The following is a 15,486-nucleotide window of genomic DNA, read 5'->3' as shown; positions in this document are numbered from 1 at the left end:
TTCTATTTTATATTTATATAAAGTTTACCCTAAGTTAGCTTTTTTCCAGCTCTATCCAATTTCCTTGCTATCACTGTAATTGTTCATGGATTATGATTTTTAACCTAGTTTCCTAAGAGTTTGATCCGTCTGACCCACATCTCACATCTATATTAAGGATGAGGTAATATGAAAATCAGTATGTATATAAGACTCTGTATGTATATAAGAACGAAGTGAAATTTTATAAAATTGAAAACAATAATACAGACTCAACTAAGACATTAGTTATCAATTTCTATGGGCTCAAATAAAAAGGAAACATCAAGTTACAAACTGTAGTTAAGTTAAAATCTTACCTTTAAAAACCTAGTCAAAATATTTGTGAAAAACCTCTGTAACAATTAATGAAAGAAAATAAAAGCAAAGATACTTAAGAGACAGGCAGATGGTTCTACAGATCTAAGAAAGCAAAGTTAATCCTTAGGCCACATTTCAATAGATAAGTTACTGTTGCCACACAGGAGGCACAGGCTATTTCTACAAACTGCATAACATTTTAGACTGTTAATTACTTCTACATCAGAAGATAATAATAAATCATATAAAACATAAGATGTTAAAACACAAACAGTAAGATGAGGAGCCTGAGTACAAATATATCAATCTCACTTAACATAATTTTTAAAATAAGAAGTATACTAATTTGTTTGAAACATATGCTCAGTCCATTAAAAATAAAATGTAACCAATTCTTACTTAAATATAGTTTTAATATAAAATAGAGAACATTTACCCATCAAATCAAGATTAATAAAGACATTTATAGCTCAGGTTCTTCAAAAAATGGTATAGTACAGGGCAGGAGGTAGGAAGGGAAACAAAATAAAGTCACCTTCAATTTATATATCGTCATATTCAAAACTAATTTACCTATTTTTTTAAGCAAGAGGGAGTGGTCTTTGCATATTAAATGGAAGTACAGGTGAAATCAAGACTTAAAGGGAAGGAAGAAGGTACAAAAAGAGGGCAGAACACAGCACACCTAGGAAGAGGTGTGGACAGAGGCCCATCCTTTTGGTAAGCCACCTGGATGCCCTGCACCCTCTACCTCCTGTTTTCTCTAAAAACAAATGAGACTTGTACATGAATCTTCCTTTCTCAAAAGAAAAACTGAATAGGCAATATTTTGAAGTTAGGATAAAAGCTCCAGTTGTTAGAATCTGAAATTTCAGAATTTAGGCTTCTAGTCGATTAGCACTCTGCCAAAATGATCCAAATTAGGATATAAACGATTGACCCAAATGTGTTAACTCACTGTTGCATGTATTATTTATAGAAAAGTATCTGAAACAATATGAGAAAAACTACTGACATAAATAGCATGCATGGTACCTTTTGATAAACAACGGAGCACACAAGATCCTTGACGGCAGATAAAGATAGTTCCTGGGCTTCGATGGTAACGCTCTCCCGTGTAAGGCCAATTTGCAGCAGAAATGAAATTGTATGCTCTGAGCCTCTGGAGTTGGTGAGTGATGGTGCACTGAAGCTTCCATTAGAGAGTCGGGCAGACAGTCCTGTTTTAGGACTTGAACAGGGAGAAGGAGCTGGAAGCACAGCAGGAAGAGTAGCAGGTAATACAGACTTCTGGGCTGATGGAGGGGAATTGTTTGCAGACATCTGCCTTTCTTTAATCTTTTAAAAGAGTTGTCAATTCTTTTTTCAGTGGTTATGAAGAGGCTTTTAAAATCACAGCAGTAAAAAAATGACTGTACTTTTGGATTTAATTGACAACAATTTGATTTCCTCTTTTAAGCCACTCATGCCAATGACTGCAACTTCTACAACTGTAAGTAGAATACAAAAAAGGCCCTACTTCCCTTAGCATCAGTCCCATCAAAAACGAGTCTTGTCTTTAGGACCACCACCAAGGATTTGGAAAGGATTTAACATTACTGAATTATCGTCATCAGAAAAGAGTTGACATTGCTTCTTTACTAACCATCTTCATTTATTTTCTTTTAAGTCTACTCTTGTCTCTCTCTTTTAATCTCAGAAAATACATACTGAATAAAAGTTGTTTTTCTATTAAGATGAAATCCTCCTGGTTTAAAAAATAAGTGTTTAGGATTAATCTATTTAACTTTTATCTTGAGGTTTACTGATTTGATGGGGCACTTTCTCAAATGTCCACACCTTAAATCACCTTCTCAAATGTCTTTCATTTTGGCAGGGGAGGAAATTTTTCCATGATGAAGCACAAAGCTTTTTAAAACAGTGCAGGCATATTTCACTTGACGAATGGGTCCACTGACGAAAAGTTGATGCTTTCTGAAATGCAGTCAGCCTGAAAGGAATTTTAAAAACACTCTTAATATTTTATACTCATTTGACATTATTTTAAAACTGCAAGAATCCCTGTAATTTTCTTAAATGGTAAGTTTTGGTTGCATGTTTATAACTCACTGAGAAATCCAAATGGGTGGGCATTCTGGGGGGTCTAGTTATCAGAGACATCTTTTGCTGTACGTATAGTTTTAGGAAAACACTTCTGCTCACCATCACCACTGCCACCACCACAAAGCCCCTGACATTCTTCACTAATACCTGAAACCTGAAAATCAAACACTTTTATTCCACAAATATACAACTGAGTTAGGACTACAAGAAAAAAATAGAAGGTACTAAAAAGAAGGTTAAAACTGACACTGTTATAGAAATAAAGTACATACCACTCAGCCATACAAAAGATGTATAACATTAATGTGTCATAATAAAGACACATTAAGAGTATTCTCTTTTATATCAGAAAGTCTAATTCTGCCAAAATATGATTGGTGACTTGCTTTGTTGACAGATTTCTTTCAGAAGACTAAGGAAGCCAAAGGGGACATACTATGCACAGTTATAATGTGAACGACATATTTATGACAGGAACATGGGAGGAAGTGATCTTAGTATAAATGCTTTCTAAAAGTAAAAAGCACTAGGCTCAGTTACAAATGTATCACAGTTTATAATAGGACAGTTCAAAAACAAAACAAAAGGTATGATCCTGGGGATCCCTGGGTGGCGCAGCGGTTTGGCACCTGCCTTTGGCCCAGGGCGCGATCCTGGAGACCCAGGATCGAATCCCACATCGGGCTCCCGGTGCATGGAGCCTGCTTCTCCCTCTGCCTGTGTCTCTGCCTCTCTCTCTCTCTCTCTGTGACTATCATAAATAAATAAAAAAAATTAAAAAAAACAAACAAACCAAAGGTATGATCCTGATGGCCTAAGTGAAATGACTCATAGGGATCTGTCTAAATTTTACATATATAGCTGTAAACAATTCCAATGATCCAAAAGACCGAAGCATCCAAAGTGGTTGCAGAATGACTCTCTGGAGAGTAGTTAATGGGGCTAAATAAATTAGGATGAACATAACGGGACAGCAAAGCATACAGATACAGTAACAAGAATTCGAAAGCTCAGGAAAAACTAAGGCTTAGAAAAAAACTGTTCAAATGTAAAAGCTTTTATAACCACATTCAAATAAATATTACTCCACCTTATATGTGACAGCACTCAACATCTTAGATATGTTTTACATACTTTTTACCTTATGCCTATCTCTTTGGAGACAAATAGATTTTTGCAGACGGAAAAAACAGAAGCATAAGCATATAAAGCAACATGCTCAGCATCACATGGGTATTAAGAGGTGGAGGGGGAATTAGGACCCAAGTTTCATACTTTCTTACCAAGTGGTATCTCCACAATAACATACTGTTTGTCAAAGAGAACAAGGAACTGAAAGAATCACTGCTCAGAGAGGATGTTGTTAAGGTTGAGAGAGCACGTAAAGAAGGCAGAATTGCTCAACTTGTATTTTGCTTATCTTCTCCTAAGTTTTTAAACTAAAGTTGTAGAAGAGCAATGAGAACCGAAACCCAAGTCTGGTGAATTAGAGAAACTAAAACAACTTTTTATGAGTGTAAGTCTTTGCTTCCAGATGCAATTCATTCTATGCTGCTAAAGCAATTAACAAGTGTAATCACAAAGCTGACTCCTGCAATCTTGGAGAGGGCTGAGGGCCTGGAGATGGGTCAGAGTTGCTTCAAATTTTATGAGCTGGGAGAGTGGGGAAGATTTCAGAAATCACAGACATATAAACTTAATTATTAATCTTTAGTCAAATCTGAAAATAGATTATGAAAACATGTGGTGTCTGAATACTCAGAAAAGAATATAATAATCACTAGATGACAGCATGAATTCAAACAGAACAAATAATGCCAAATCCACTGCATTTAGATCTTGGAAAGAATGATTTTCAGACTTCTTAGATGCAGGAAATAAGAATAATAACTTACAGTCACTGAGCTCCAACTATCTGTCAGATAAGGACTTCATGTGTGTTACTTCATTTAATCCTCTGCAACAACCCATTTTATAGCTGGAAAACAGGCTTAGAAATTAAAGTACTTGCCCAAGATCATACAATTAGCAAAGCCGGGGGAGGGGGGGGAGTGTATTCTGGACAAAACAGTATTCAAGATGGTTTTCCATGCTGTTTTTGAAAATATGTTGAGTGTGACTTGGATGTTAGTGCAGTCAGGGAAGTTTCCTGGTCTATATCAACCCAGATGAAAAAAGTGTTTAGGGGATGTGCCTTGGAACTTTGTCCCTGGCCCTATATTTTGACTATTTATAAGATAAAGACACAGAAGGCATGCTTATAAAATCCTCAGAGTATACAATCAAGGATAAACAAAGTGAAATGTAACAAGGGTGAGTGTAAAGCTTTACATTTAGTTTCAAAAAGTTAACTATGCAATGAAGAAGAAATGAAGAGCTCATTCAGAAGCTCTTCTTAAAAGGCCACCTAAGATTTTATTAACAAGGGCTGCTAATCGTTGACTAAAAGAATCAGAGTCAACGCAAATCTAACCCCGCAGGACACCGAGAACACATCAACATCAATCTGTAAACTCTGTTGCTAATCAGCCTACATTACCATTGTATTCATTTGTACACTCCACATTTATAAGTTATATTGATTAAAAAAAAATAAGAGCATGCATCCAGATAAAGGTTAAAACGATGTCATGTGACAAATATATGCTTAACAAAGCTAAATAGAATAATGGTCTTCAAATATTTGAAAAGGTGTTAGGAGAATAATCACCTTTATTCAGTATCACTGCAGAGAAGTAAAGATAAGAGCAGTACTTGCTTACTTCACAGGACGTTATGAGGATGAAGCTACTGCATGTAAAGTACTTTCAATAGGACCTGGCTTACAGTTAAGTGCTCATTAAGTCCCAATAATTTTCATAGTAATTACATGAAAGAATTAATCATGAAGGTCCTACTTTAGGCCAAAAGCTGTAATTCGGATATGATACTTTATTACATCCTTAGAACAACCCTATGAGATTTAATTCTGTTTTAAGGAAAGGAACTAGAGTTTCAGAGAAGTTGCTTGCTCACAGCTAATATGAGATGGAACCTGGGATTCAAACTAAAGTTTCCCTGACTGCAAAGCCCATGTTCTTTCTACTATTTCCCTCCACCTCCTGAGGTAATGAGCTACTTAACATACTTGACTCTAGTAGTTTCAAAAGCTAAACTGTGATAAAAAAAAAAAAAGGTAGTAAAATACAAATGATACTGTATTTAGGTTAAATACTTCAAAATACAAGACACCGCTGTGTTCAGTAATAATTTATTTTCGATGGATGTCTTCCCACTAAATTTTCATTTTTTTAAAAAATTTATTCATAGACAGAGAGAGAGAGAGCCAGAGACACAGGCAGAGGGAGAAGCAGGCTCCATGCAGGGAGCCCGTTGTGGGGCTCCAGGATCACACCCCAGGCTGCAGGCGGCGCCAAATCACTGCGCCACCGGGGCTGCCCTAAATTTTCATTTTATTATACCTGTTAATATTAGCCAAATAATAGTAACTGTCTAATAATGCAATCGACCAATTTATCAGAACTACTGATAACTATTAATCAGCTACATAAATTTTACATCTTGGAAATTTTGTATAAAAAAAGATTTTTTAAAGTGGCAGCACGAAAACAAATAGAAGAAACTAAATGAGCTGTCATATTAGCTTCTGCCCACTCAAACCATCTGTTTTCTCCTTTTATTTTATGGAACCCTGATTTGCTGGGTAAGATGCAGTAGGATGTAGGCTGAAAAATATTAACATTAGTATAAAAAAAATCTAGTAACTAACTTATTTTGTCTTTATGTTTCAATTAGGAAACTAAGACAAGACAATTACTAATTTATAAACTGTATCGAGATATGTTTGTTTCTAACAGCTATCAATTGGCAAGCATTTCTAATATGTTTATTTGGAAGGCAGCTATGCTCACCACTATACCACCAACGCCAATTAATATGTTTATTTGGAACATCTCAAATACTCTTTGGGGGAGCTTTCTGTCACATATCCCATCCAAATGAGTTTACATAATCCATCACCACTGTTGAATGGAAACAAAAGATGAAACATTAAAAGAATCTTGAGGGGCAGCCCGGATGGCTCAGCGGTTTAGCGCCGCCTTCAGCCCAGGGCCTGATTCTGGAGACCCACATCGGGCTCCCCCGCCATCGGGCTCCCTGCATGAAGCCTGCTTCCCCCTCTGCCTGTGTCTCTGCCTCTGCCTCTCTCTCTCTCTCTCTCTGTGTCTCTCATGAATAAATAAATAAAATCTTAAAAAAAAAAAAAAAAAAAAGAATCTTGAGCCCAACCTGCCCTATTACTACAGACAAGGTAAAACAAAGGCCTTGTCACTTTATGGAAACATCACAAGGTGATCCACCTTTCTCTCCCAATCCCTTATCTCCCTCCTGCATGTACATATCTCCTAACTTAGCAAAGCCTCTACTTAGAAACTCAAAAAGCATTTTCCTTCAACATTTACTGGGTGCCTATTATATGCCAGACTATTCGAGACACTGTGGTTATACAGCAGTAACCAAAACATACATGGACACTGCTCTCTCTGGAGCTTACAGAGTGATGTGGGACACACACATTAAACAAATACCACACACAAAAATAGCAAATTAACTACAAATTGTGAAAAATGATATGACAAGTATACTTAAAGGATCTAATTTCAGCTGGGGTCTCACACAAGGTGACCTTAAGGAAGTGTGCTTAATAAGCTAAGACCTAAAGGATAAATAGAAGTCAGGGAAGGAGAGAGAGGAGGGAAGAGGATTCCAGGAAGACAAAACAAATCCAGTTTTTAGACACTTCAAAAGGAAGCTCATTATTTAGTGTAGCCAGTGTCCTTTTGGTAATCAGTAAAGACTAAAGAGGTAAATCGCTTTTCCTATTCAGACTAGCATAATATCTACCATGACTCCCTACCAGTAGTGGTTCGATTTAGTTTTGTGTGCTAGGAACACTAATGAATGAATGGTCTTTTTTTTTTTTTTTCCTGTTGATTTGATATATACGTGTATTTTTTTTAACATGTAAAAAAGCATGTGGCCTTTTTCAGAGCAATTCTTAGTGTCCCGAAGTCAATGTCTATGTTTTGCCCTGATACAGGCTTGACCTGGCTTAATAATCTTAGTGTTGCTTTTACATTGTATACTGTATTAACAATTCAAATGGCTTTGTTGGTTTTTTAAATTCATAGTCTGTAGCAATCCCGACATCTATAGATTTTCAAAATATAACTGTTTCCTTAGATTAATATAATACTTTTCCTCAGAGCTAAGCATTCAACTAAATTGTTGCTGCTAAAATTCTGTTCATCTGGACTAGTGACATTTAAATCTCAGACCTTCCACTCTCAGAGAGAGTACAGCGAACACACCATGTCTGCTCTCTGCTCAGGCAGTGAAAAGTTTATCCATTAATAAGATTACAGCCTGCCAATCTGGCAATGCTGTATGAATCTATGCTGGGCTTGATGAACCTTCATCGCCTCTCTTTGCCCAGTGATATCTGAGAAATTTGACTGGCTAACAGCCAATGAGCAGCCAATGAGCAATTTCTCATACAATGTCACTGTAAACCACACAAGTGGAAAAAATTTTTATTCTGTACTAAAATCAAAATTAAAACATCTCCTAAGTATATCATCTCAAATTTTCCCACTGCTCCAAAGAGGCACACATACAAGTTCAATTTAAATTACATAATCAGAGACTCAAAGTACTACCAGCACAGAAGATTGTGAACTATAAGAATGATTATTAAATCAAATAAAAATCTGTACTAGCAAATAATTTCCCCACATAGCCATTTCTGTAAAAGTAGTTTCTTTTAAAAATGAGCAACTAATTTCAATATGGTAATATTTTCATCTATTTTAGAAAGTCTTTTTAAAAATGAGAAAATGTCCCTTAAAAGTCCATTTAATGACCATTAAATTCATTTTTTTCCGTATGAGATTTTTTTTTCAATTCCAATGTAATTTTAAAACCTTAAAGTCCTAAGGCTTGATTTATTAAAGCCTTTTTTTGCATATGCCAATGTTAAGTTAAAAACTACCTGAGAGAAATTTCTTTTAAAGAGGTCATCTATTGAAACTGAAAGCTTTGCATATCTAAAAGACTCATTATTACCTGAGATTGCTTAAAAAATTAGTCTCAGGATATCAGTCAACATCTTGAATGTGAGTCATCCTAAAAAGTGAAATGCTGGGGGATCCCTGGGTGGCCCAGCGGTTTAGCACCTGCCTTCCGCCCAGGGCGTGATCCTGGAGTCCAGGGATGAGTCCCACATCAGGCTCCCTGCATGGAGCCTGCTTCTCCCTCTGCCTGTCTCTGTCTGTCTCTCTCTCTCCCTCTCATGAATAAATAAATAAAATCTTAAAAAAAAAAAAAAAAAAAAAAAGCGAAACGCTATCCACCGAACTATAGAACTTAGTATGGAAACTGGCCTGTTAAATACCGCCAGCTTATCTGATCAGGTCTACCATACATCTATGTTACCTGCTGAACCAAAACCTAACATGAAAGATTCTGTGACATGTTTAAAATGCTTTTACTATAAAACTTGAAACTTCTTTTCGGCTGAATTTTCAGGCTTGCTCTCAATTCAGATCCTAACGGGAGAGGAAGAAAAAAAAAGGTTCTTTAATAAAATAAAACTTAGAAGTGGAGAGCTAGCTAGCTCGGGGAACTTTTATGGATGTCCACAGTAGCAAACCGAGAGGTAGGTATTCCCTGCCCTCGATGCGCTAGACGTTGGCATGTAAGTTCGATCTGAGCAAAAATCACAGTCGCTAAAATGTTGGTTCAGAACTGCAATATTCAGTACAGAGTAGAAGTAGCGACAAGTAATACAATACAGCATTTCCCAGAGTACGGATTAAGGCATTTTTTAAAAAAAGTTTTTGTTTCATTTGCGGCCACAGCTCATTAAAGCTGGGTCGTACAAAATAGTAGTTCAGGGTGTAACTTATCCTTCCTAATCAAAGATGACACCGATATCTTATTTCCTGTGGGGATGGGTGTGGTTGAAGAGACAGTTAGGTCCAAGCCATCAATCTGTGTACGGAAAAGTCTGCAGGTCTCCCACGGGCTTGTCGCTTGGTTCATATTCGTGAGCGCTGTCGGCAAGGCCTACGCTTCTGACCGAGAGGATTTCAGATAAAATATCCAACAGGCCATCGGCCAGTAAGTAGTATGTGGTTATTGTTACTGCTCCAACAAACAGTCGCGCTCCTCGGCGTTTCATCTTAAGAAAATCCTGCCCGGGGGTGAGAACAGCTCACTCCACAGCAAGGCTGCAACTTGCAAAACTAAGCACAATCAGGAAACTGGGGTGGGGGCTCACGCTCTAAGCACCATTTACTCACTCCTTCTGAGAAGGCTACAACACGAAGTGATGAAACGAAAAGAAAAAGAAGAAGCAGCAGCAGCAGAAGGCTCATCTCATCCCACATTCTGCAGCTCGACTCTCCGGGTCCGGCTCCCGAAGCGGCCGCGCGCGGTGGTCGCCCGCCGAGCGCCGACCCAACTCGGCCTCCGCGCCCACGCCGGAACTTAGCCCCAGCGGGCGGCCGCGCCGGCGCCCCCCGCTCGCCGCGGCGCCCCCCGCCCGCTCCCCCCGCCTCGCGCTCCGCCAACTTCCCGCCCAGCCCCGGCGGTCGCCGCCCAGCCCCGCGCGGGGCCCGAGTCCCGCCGCCGCCGCCGCCGCCGCCGCCGCCGCCGCCGCCGCCGCCGCCGCCGCGTGCGGGCGGGTGGGGGAGGGGCCGCCGCCGCCGCCGCCGCCGCCTCACCCGACGGGCCGCGAGAACAAAGCGGCGGCCGCGGCGACGATAACTTTTTCAGGGTCTGATCCGCGCCCCCTGAGGCGACTACTTACAGAGGCGGGCTCCCCCAGTCGTGAGAAACTCCGCGGCCGCCAGCGTCTGGAGTCCAGACGAGGCGCCAGCGAGGCTTCACGCGCCTCGCAGGATCCCGCCAGCCGCTGGCGCCCCTTCCTCCCTCCCTCCCTCCTCCCCGTCCCGTCCTGAGGCCCGGGGGCGGGGGGCCGGGGCGTGCGGGGCGGGGGCGCGCGGCCGGCGCGGGGCCTGCCGGGAGCTGTAGTTTCCGGGCGGGCCCGAGCGGGTGGGAGCCGCGCGGGGATATCGCTGTGCCTTTGCGCGGTGCAGGGCAGCTGGAGCTCAGCGGGCGCGGACGTCCCTGCGTCTCCGTGGCCGCGGCGGAGCGGGGCGCGACCGTGCGTTTAAACCAGTCACACACGGCACTTGAGCCCCGTCGTTGCCTTTTTGTCTTTTGTCGTCCGCTCTTGACGGAGGCCCCGGTGGCAAGAACCAAGAGGTGACAGCTTGAACGGGGCACCCCGAGAGCCTGTCTCCCTGCTCCCCACGTTTTCCTCCCTCGGGCCTGCCTTCCAGGTGGCCGCCTGGCACCGCGGAGCCCCGGGCATTCCGCAGCGGAGGCGAGGCGCAGACCTCCTGAGCCCTTCGTGGGAGCGGAGGGTACCGAAGTGGCTGCTCTCGGTGTTCTGTGTTTCCTGTCGTCCGTCCTTCAACTCGCATGTGTCCCCTTCCCATCAAAGTGAAGTGCAGTCAAGAATCACGACCCTAGGCTGCCACGTCCAGGGAAGCAAGGGTAACAAGGCCCGGGGAGGAGGAGGGTCGGGTATCGGGATGAGGACCTGGGGGGGGGACCCTCAATGTGATAAATTATAACTAGGTAAGAGGAAAACCTGACCCGCGGACAGTTACGGTCCCAGAAACGACCTAGTTCTCCTTCCGTCAAGATTTTATCTCCAAAATACTTGAGTGAAATATATTGAGACAAACTGGATGGGCTACTGTCAACCATCCATCCATCCCCAAGCAGTGGTCTAAGGCAGCTTCTGAGAACTGAGAGAAAAGAAAGCTAAGTGGGTCCCTCCGTTTTATACTAAGTCATCAATCTTAACAGATGTTCTTGTTTTTAAACTTAAGAAATGGGAATTTTACTTATTTTTTAAAAAGATTTTATTTATCTATTCATGAGAGATACAGAGAGAGAGAGAGGCAGAGACACAGGCAGAGGAGCAGGGAGGAGCAGGCTCCATGCAGGGAGCCCCTCGCGGGACTCGATCCTGGGTCTCCAGGATCACGCCCTGGGCTGAAGGCGGCGCTAACCACTGGGCTACCGGGGCTGCCCAGAAATGGGAATTTTAAAATAATTTGTATTAAAGATGGGGCAAGTGAAATTGTGTATGACTCTGACCTACTCTGAAGCTATTGCTTAGAAAAGACATTTCTGAAATATTCTCAGGAAGTGAAAGCTGCTAAATATCCCATATCCAGTAATATGCATCTAATTCGATCTAATATTTTATATTTAGTCTTGTTCTGCTATTGTTTTATTTTAAAATTGAAAGTAAATCCACTCGTTTATATTCTTTTTAAAGAACGCCCTTACCTAACTTTGCCTTTTTCTTCCTTCCACTTCCCAACAAACATTTTAGTCCAGCCCCAAATAGTCTCTCTCAGCAAGATTCCCAGGACCTCATTGGAGCAGTTTACAGCCAGTCCCATCTCACTAGTGACTTCCATTTTCTCTCGTGGTCCTTAAAGAGACAGAAATTACTCTTCCTAGAAGTAACTTTTCTTAAGGAATCAAGCTGATACTATACAGAGATTTAAGGATTTGTGTGTGTGAGAGAGAATATACATATTCATTGCATTTCTGCTGCTCTGCTTCTCTTTTTAAAAATAAAATTGTCTCCTGCACTTTAGATGAATCTTTCAACAATACATTTTAGCAAAAGACTATCTTTGTACCTGTAATTTTTTAAAGGATTTTTATTTATATATTTGACAAAGAGAGAACACAAGCAGGGGGAGCAGCAGAAGGAGAGGGAGAAGAAGGCTCTCCACTGACCAGGAAGCCTAATGTGGGGCTCCATCCCAGGATCCTGGGATCATGACCTGAGCCGAAGGCAGACGCTTAAAGAACCAAGCCACTCAGGTACCCCCTGTACCTATAATTTTTTGCTTGATATGAACTACAATTTCCTCAATATTTTTTAAAGATGTTTTATTCCTATTCCCAAAGCATTACAGTGATAAAGAATTGGTTTAATAAGTAAATGTATTACCATGTGAGATTTTTTTTAGCCTTGAGAGAAAATATAATCAGAATGACCATGATGGAAAAGATTTTATTTCTTTGTGGTGGTTTATGAGAACTGGAAGCTTACAGTTCTTCTCTTCTGGGGCTATAGTTGCAAATCTTGTCCCACATTCCCTGGCTTCACTTGTCCTTAATGACATACAACACAATCATTCAGATGTTTACCTGATACAAAGAGAATCAACACTTGTGACTTAAGAGAGCAGAGCTACTTGATTCAGAATCCTAAACAGAGAAAAACATGATTCACTAAGGCCTCTACTAGAGGAAATGCTCATTATTTTAAAACTTCAGCTGGGTTTAATTTATGGAATGTGATTACTTAAAAGAATTATTTTGTTTTTGTGGGGGTTTTTTATGATGTTGAAACATAGATGAAAAATTCAGAAACTTTTTGTGTGTCACTACAGAGTTAATAAAACAGTTGTGGGAAAAAGTGCTTTAGTATCTATTATCTTAATCAGTAGAGACATGCTTTATATATCCTTTAAAATGACCTTCCTTAGTTTTCACTGCCACTACCCTAATCCAGACCCTCCATCTCACACATCTGGATAACTGTAAAAGATTTAGTTAGTCTCCCTCTAGATTAGCTTGAACTGTTAAATCCTTAGAACTGTCTTCTCTGATTTGCAGGCTCTCAGTAATTGTTAGGGATTTTTATAGCCCTTGATAGATAATTTTCATGTTATTTATCACATTTTGTTATGGGATGATGGAGGGAGGGTTGCTGCAGGGAAGAGGAGAGCCCCCTGCCCTACGCAGCCCTGTGCCCCTTGCCCCCAGGCCTGTCCCCATTGCCCCGCCCTTCTGTTTGTGCCCCTCCCCCAGTTTCATTAAAGATTTCATGAAATGTTAGCCCCCCCCCCCAAAAAAAAGGAGTTTGGGATATTCTAGTCCTAAAAAAATAAAAATAAAATAAAATAATAAAAAAACTACTAAACTTGTAGAAGATCCTGGTCTTCTGCTTGTATATAAAAGCTAGTAATATTTACCATTTACTGAACATCAGCTCTAAGCCAGGCGCATTCATCCATTTTTATATAGCTTTATTTATTACACATAGCCCCTTCCGTTTTCTTTATATGCACTTATATTTAGTTTTATATAATTTACCATTTGATTGTATACTATATTATAAATATATTTGTAGATATAAATAAACATGAATATCTACAAATATATAACAGAATGTAATCAAAGAATTGTGGTAGGGATAGTTCAACTAAAAGGAGGATTTTAAAAATCTGGTAACTAAAGGGAGAGGCCACTGAATATACACTACCTCAGATTTCATACAGTGTCCTTAAAATTTAATATCCAGGTAATTTGTAATAAAAAAAACAATTGTCTTGCTCATTCCCAGTAATTTCTGTGTATCATTGTGGTTTCAAAATGTGTCTCCAAAAGAACAAAATTATGCATAAATATGCTTTTGGATTTCATTTTTATTTAATATTAATTAAAAACCTCTTTTTGTGAGAGAGGAGAGTGTGTGTGTGTGTGTGTGTGTGTGTGTGTGTGAATGTGTGGGTGACAGAGGGAGAGAGAGAATCTTCAGCAGGCTCCATGCTTAGCAGCACTGATCCTGTCCTGGGGCTCAACCTGGAGGCTCGATCTCACAACCCTGAGATCATGACCTGAACTGAAATCAAGAGTCAGATGCTTAATTGACTGAGCCACCCCACCCAGGTGCTCCAAAAACCTCTCTTTTGAAACACTGTAGACTGATTATCATTTATTTTAAACACCAACTGAGAAAGAGAACAAAAGTGCTATGAACCTGGACAGGGAGCCAGTAGTAAAACTAATTCTCATGCCAACACTGGCCAAAGCAAAAGAGTTAGACAAGTGGGCTCCCTCACTCACAGTCTGGAAACTGCCACAGCCCTGGGGCACTAGTTAGAAGGAAATGGTTATGGTGGGACTCAGAAGACAGAATCCAACCTAGTCTCTGCTGTGTCGCAGGTGCATGTTGCTCAATCTCATTGAAGAATTGATGTTCTTACCTGTGAAATGAGGAAAGATGATTATGTACCCTCACAGGGTTGTGAGAAGGAAGAGATGCCCCGAGTGCACCACACGTGCAGTGAATATTGAAGGTAGTCCACCCAGGTATGTATCATGGTTCTGCCATGAACAGCTGGGTGAACATGGGCACAGCAACCTCAGGCAGCTTCCATCTCAGCATCAGTTACCTTGGATGATAGCACTCCTCACCCTGTGAGTTGTGTAAGAACTAAATGACATAACACATGAAAGACCGTTTTAAAAATTCACAAGTGAATGCTCAGTAAATGTTAGCTATTATTCACATTAAAAGAGAGCTTTTTACAGGACCACATCTTCCGGCAGCACAGAGAAAGAAAAGTTAATAAGCTTGAGTCTGTGAAGGGAAATTTAAGATAATAGTGACATGTTTAAATGACACAGGAATCCCTATGGCCATAGAATGAATTCTTTCTTACTTCGTCAAAGGAAGATCCTATGGCACAGGTACTTGGTTAACCAGAAGCCATCACTGTGACAGTCTACACTGACAGTTTTACGTGTTCCCGTGCAGGATAAAAATCACTAAATGGTTTTACAATTGTTGGGTTTGCTTTTAATAGTTAACCAGACTATACTGAGCTGAATATTTTACTATAATTGGTTCCCTGATCATATATCTCAAATTTCTAAATCTTAAGTATCTCCAGAAAGAATTCTGATTAACCCTGGACTTTGAACTGTCTCATCACTCCTTAAGTGATGATGGAGTGTGCAGGTGAAAGCTAATTGAGGTGAATTTGGCTTGCCTTTTTTCCCTAGATTGCCCTTAAAACTTTCCAGTCCCAGGTATACTGATTCGATAAACACTTTTGAGAGGCTATGTGCATGGCATTTGTTTCTAGAAGT

General features: G+C 40.3%; 1 protein-coding gene across 1 annotated transcript in view; it reads right to left on the bottom strand.

Annotated features, from left to right (window-relative positions):
• The window catches only part of PRKD3 (protein kinase D3), an 86,108-nt gene extending 75,623 nt beyond the window's left edge, over nucleotides 1–10,485 (bottom strand). The window contains exons 1-2 of the mRNA XM_041756645.1: nucleotides 10,316–10,485; nucleotides 1,375–2,329 (exon numbers count right to left, since the gene is read on the bottom strand). Of these exons, the coding sequence (XP_041612579.1) occupies nucleotides 1,375–1,662 (288 nt within the window). The 5' untranslated portion in view covers nucleotides 1,663–2,329; nucleotides 10,316–10,485. The remainder of the gene's footprint in view (nucleotides 1–1,374; nucleotides 2,330–10,315) is intronic.
• Between the last annotated feature and the right edge of the window lie 5,001 nt (nucleotides 10,486–15,486).

This window comes from Vulpes lagopus, chromosome 5 (assembly GCF_018345385.1).
Source record: "Vulpes lagopus strain Blue_001 chromosome 5, ASM1834538v1, whole genome shotgun sequence".
Lineage (NCBI taxonomy): Eukaryota > Metazoa > Chordata > Mammalia > Carnivora > Canidae > Vulpes > Vulpes lagopus.
Note: the sequence above shows the minus strand (reverse complement) of the source record. Positions and strands in the feature narration are given on the sequence as shown.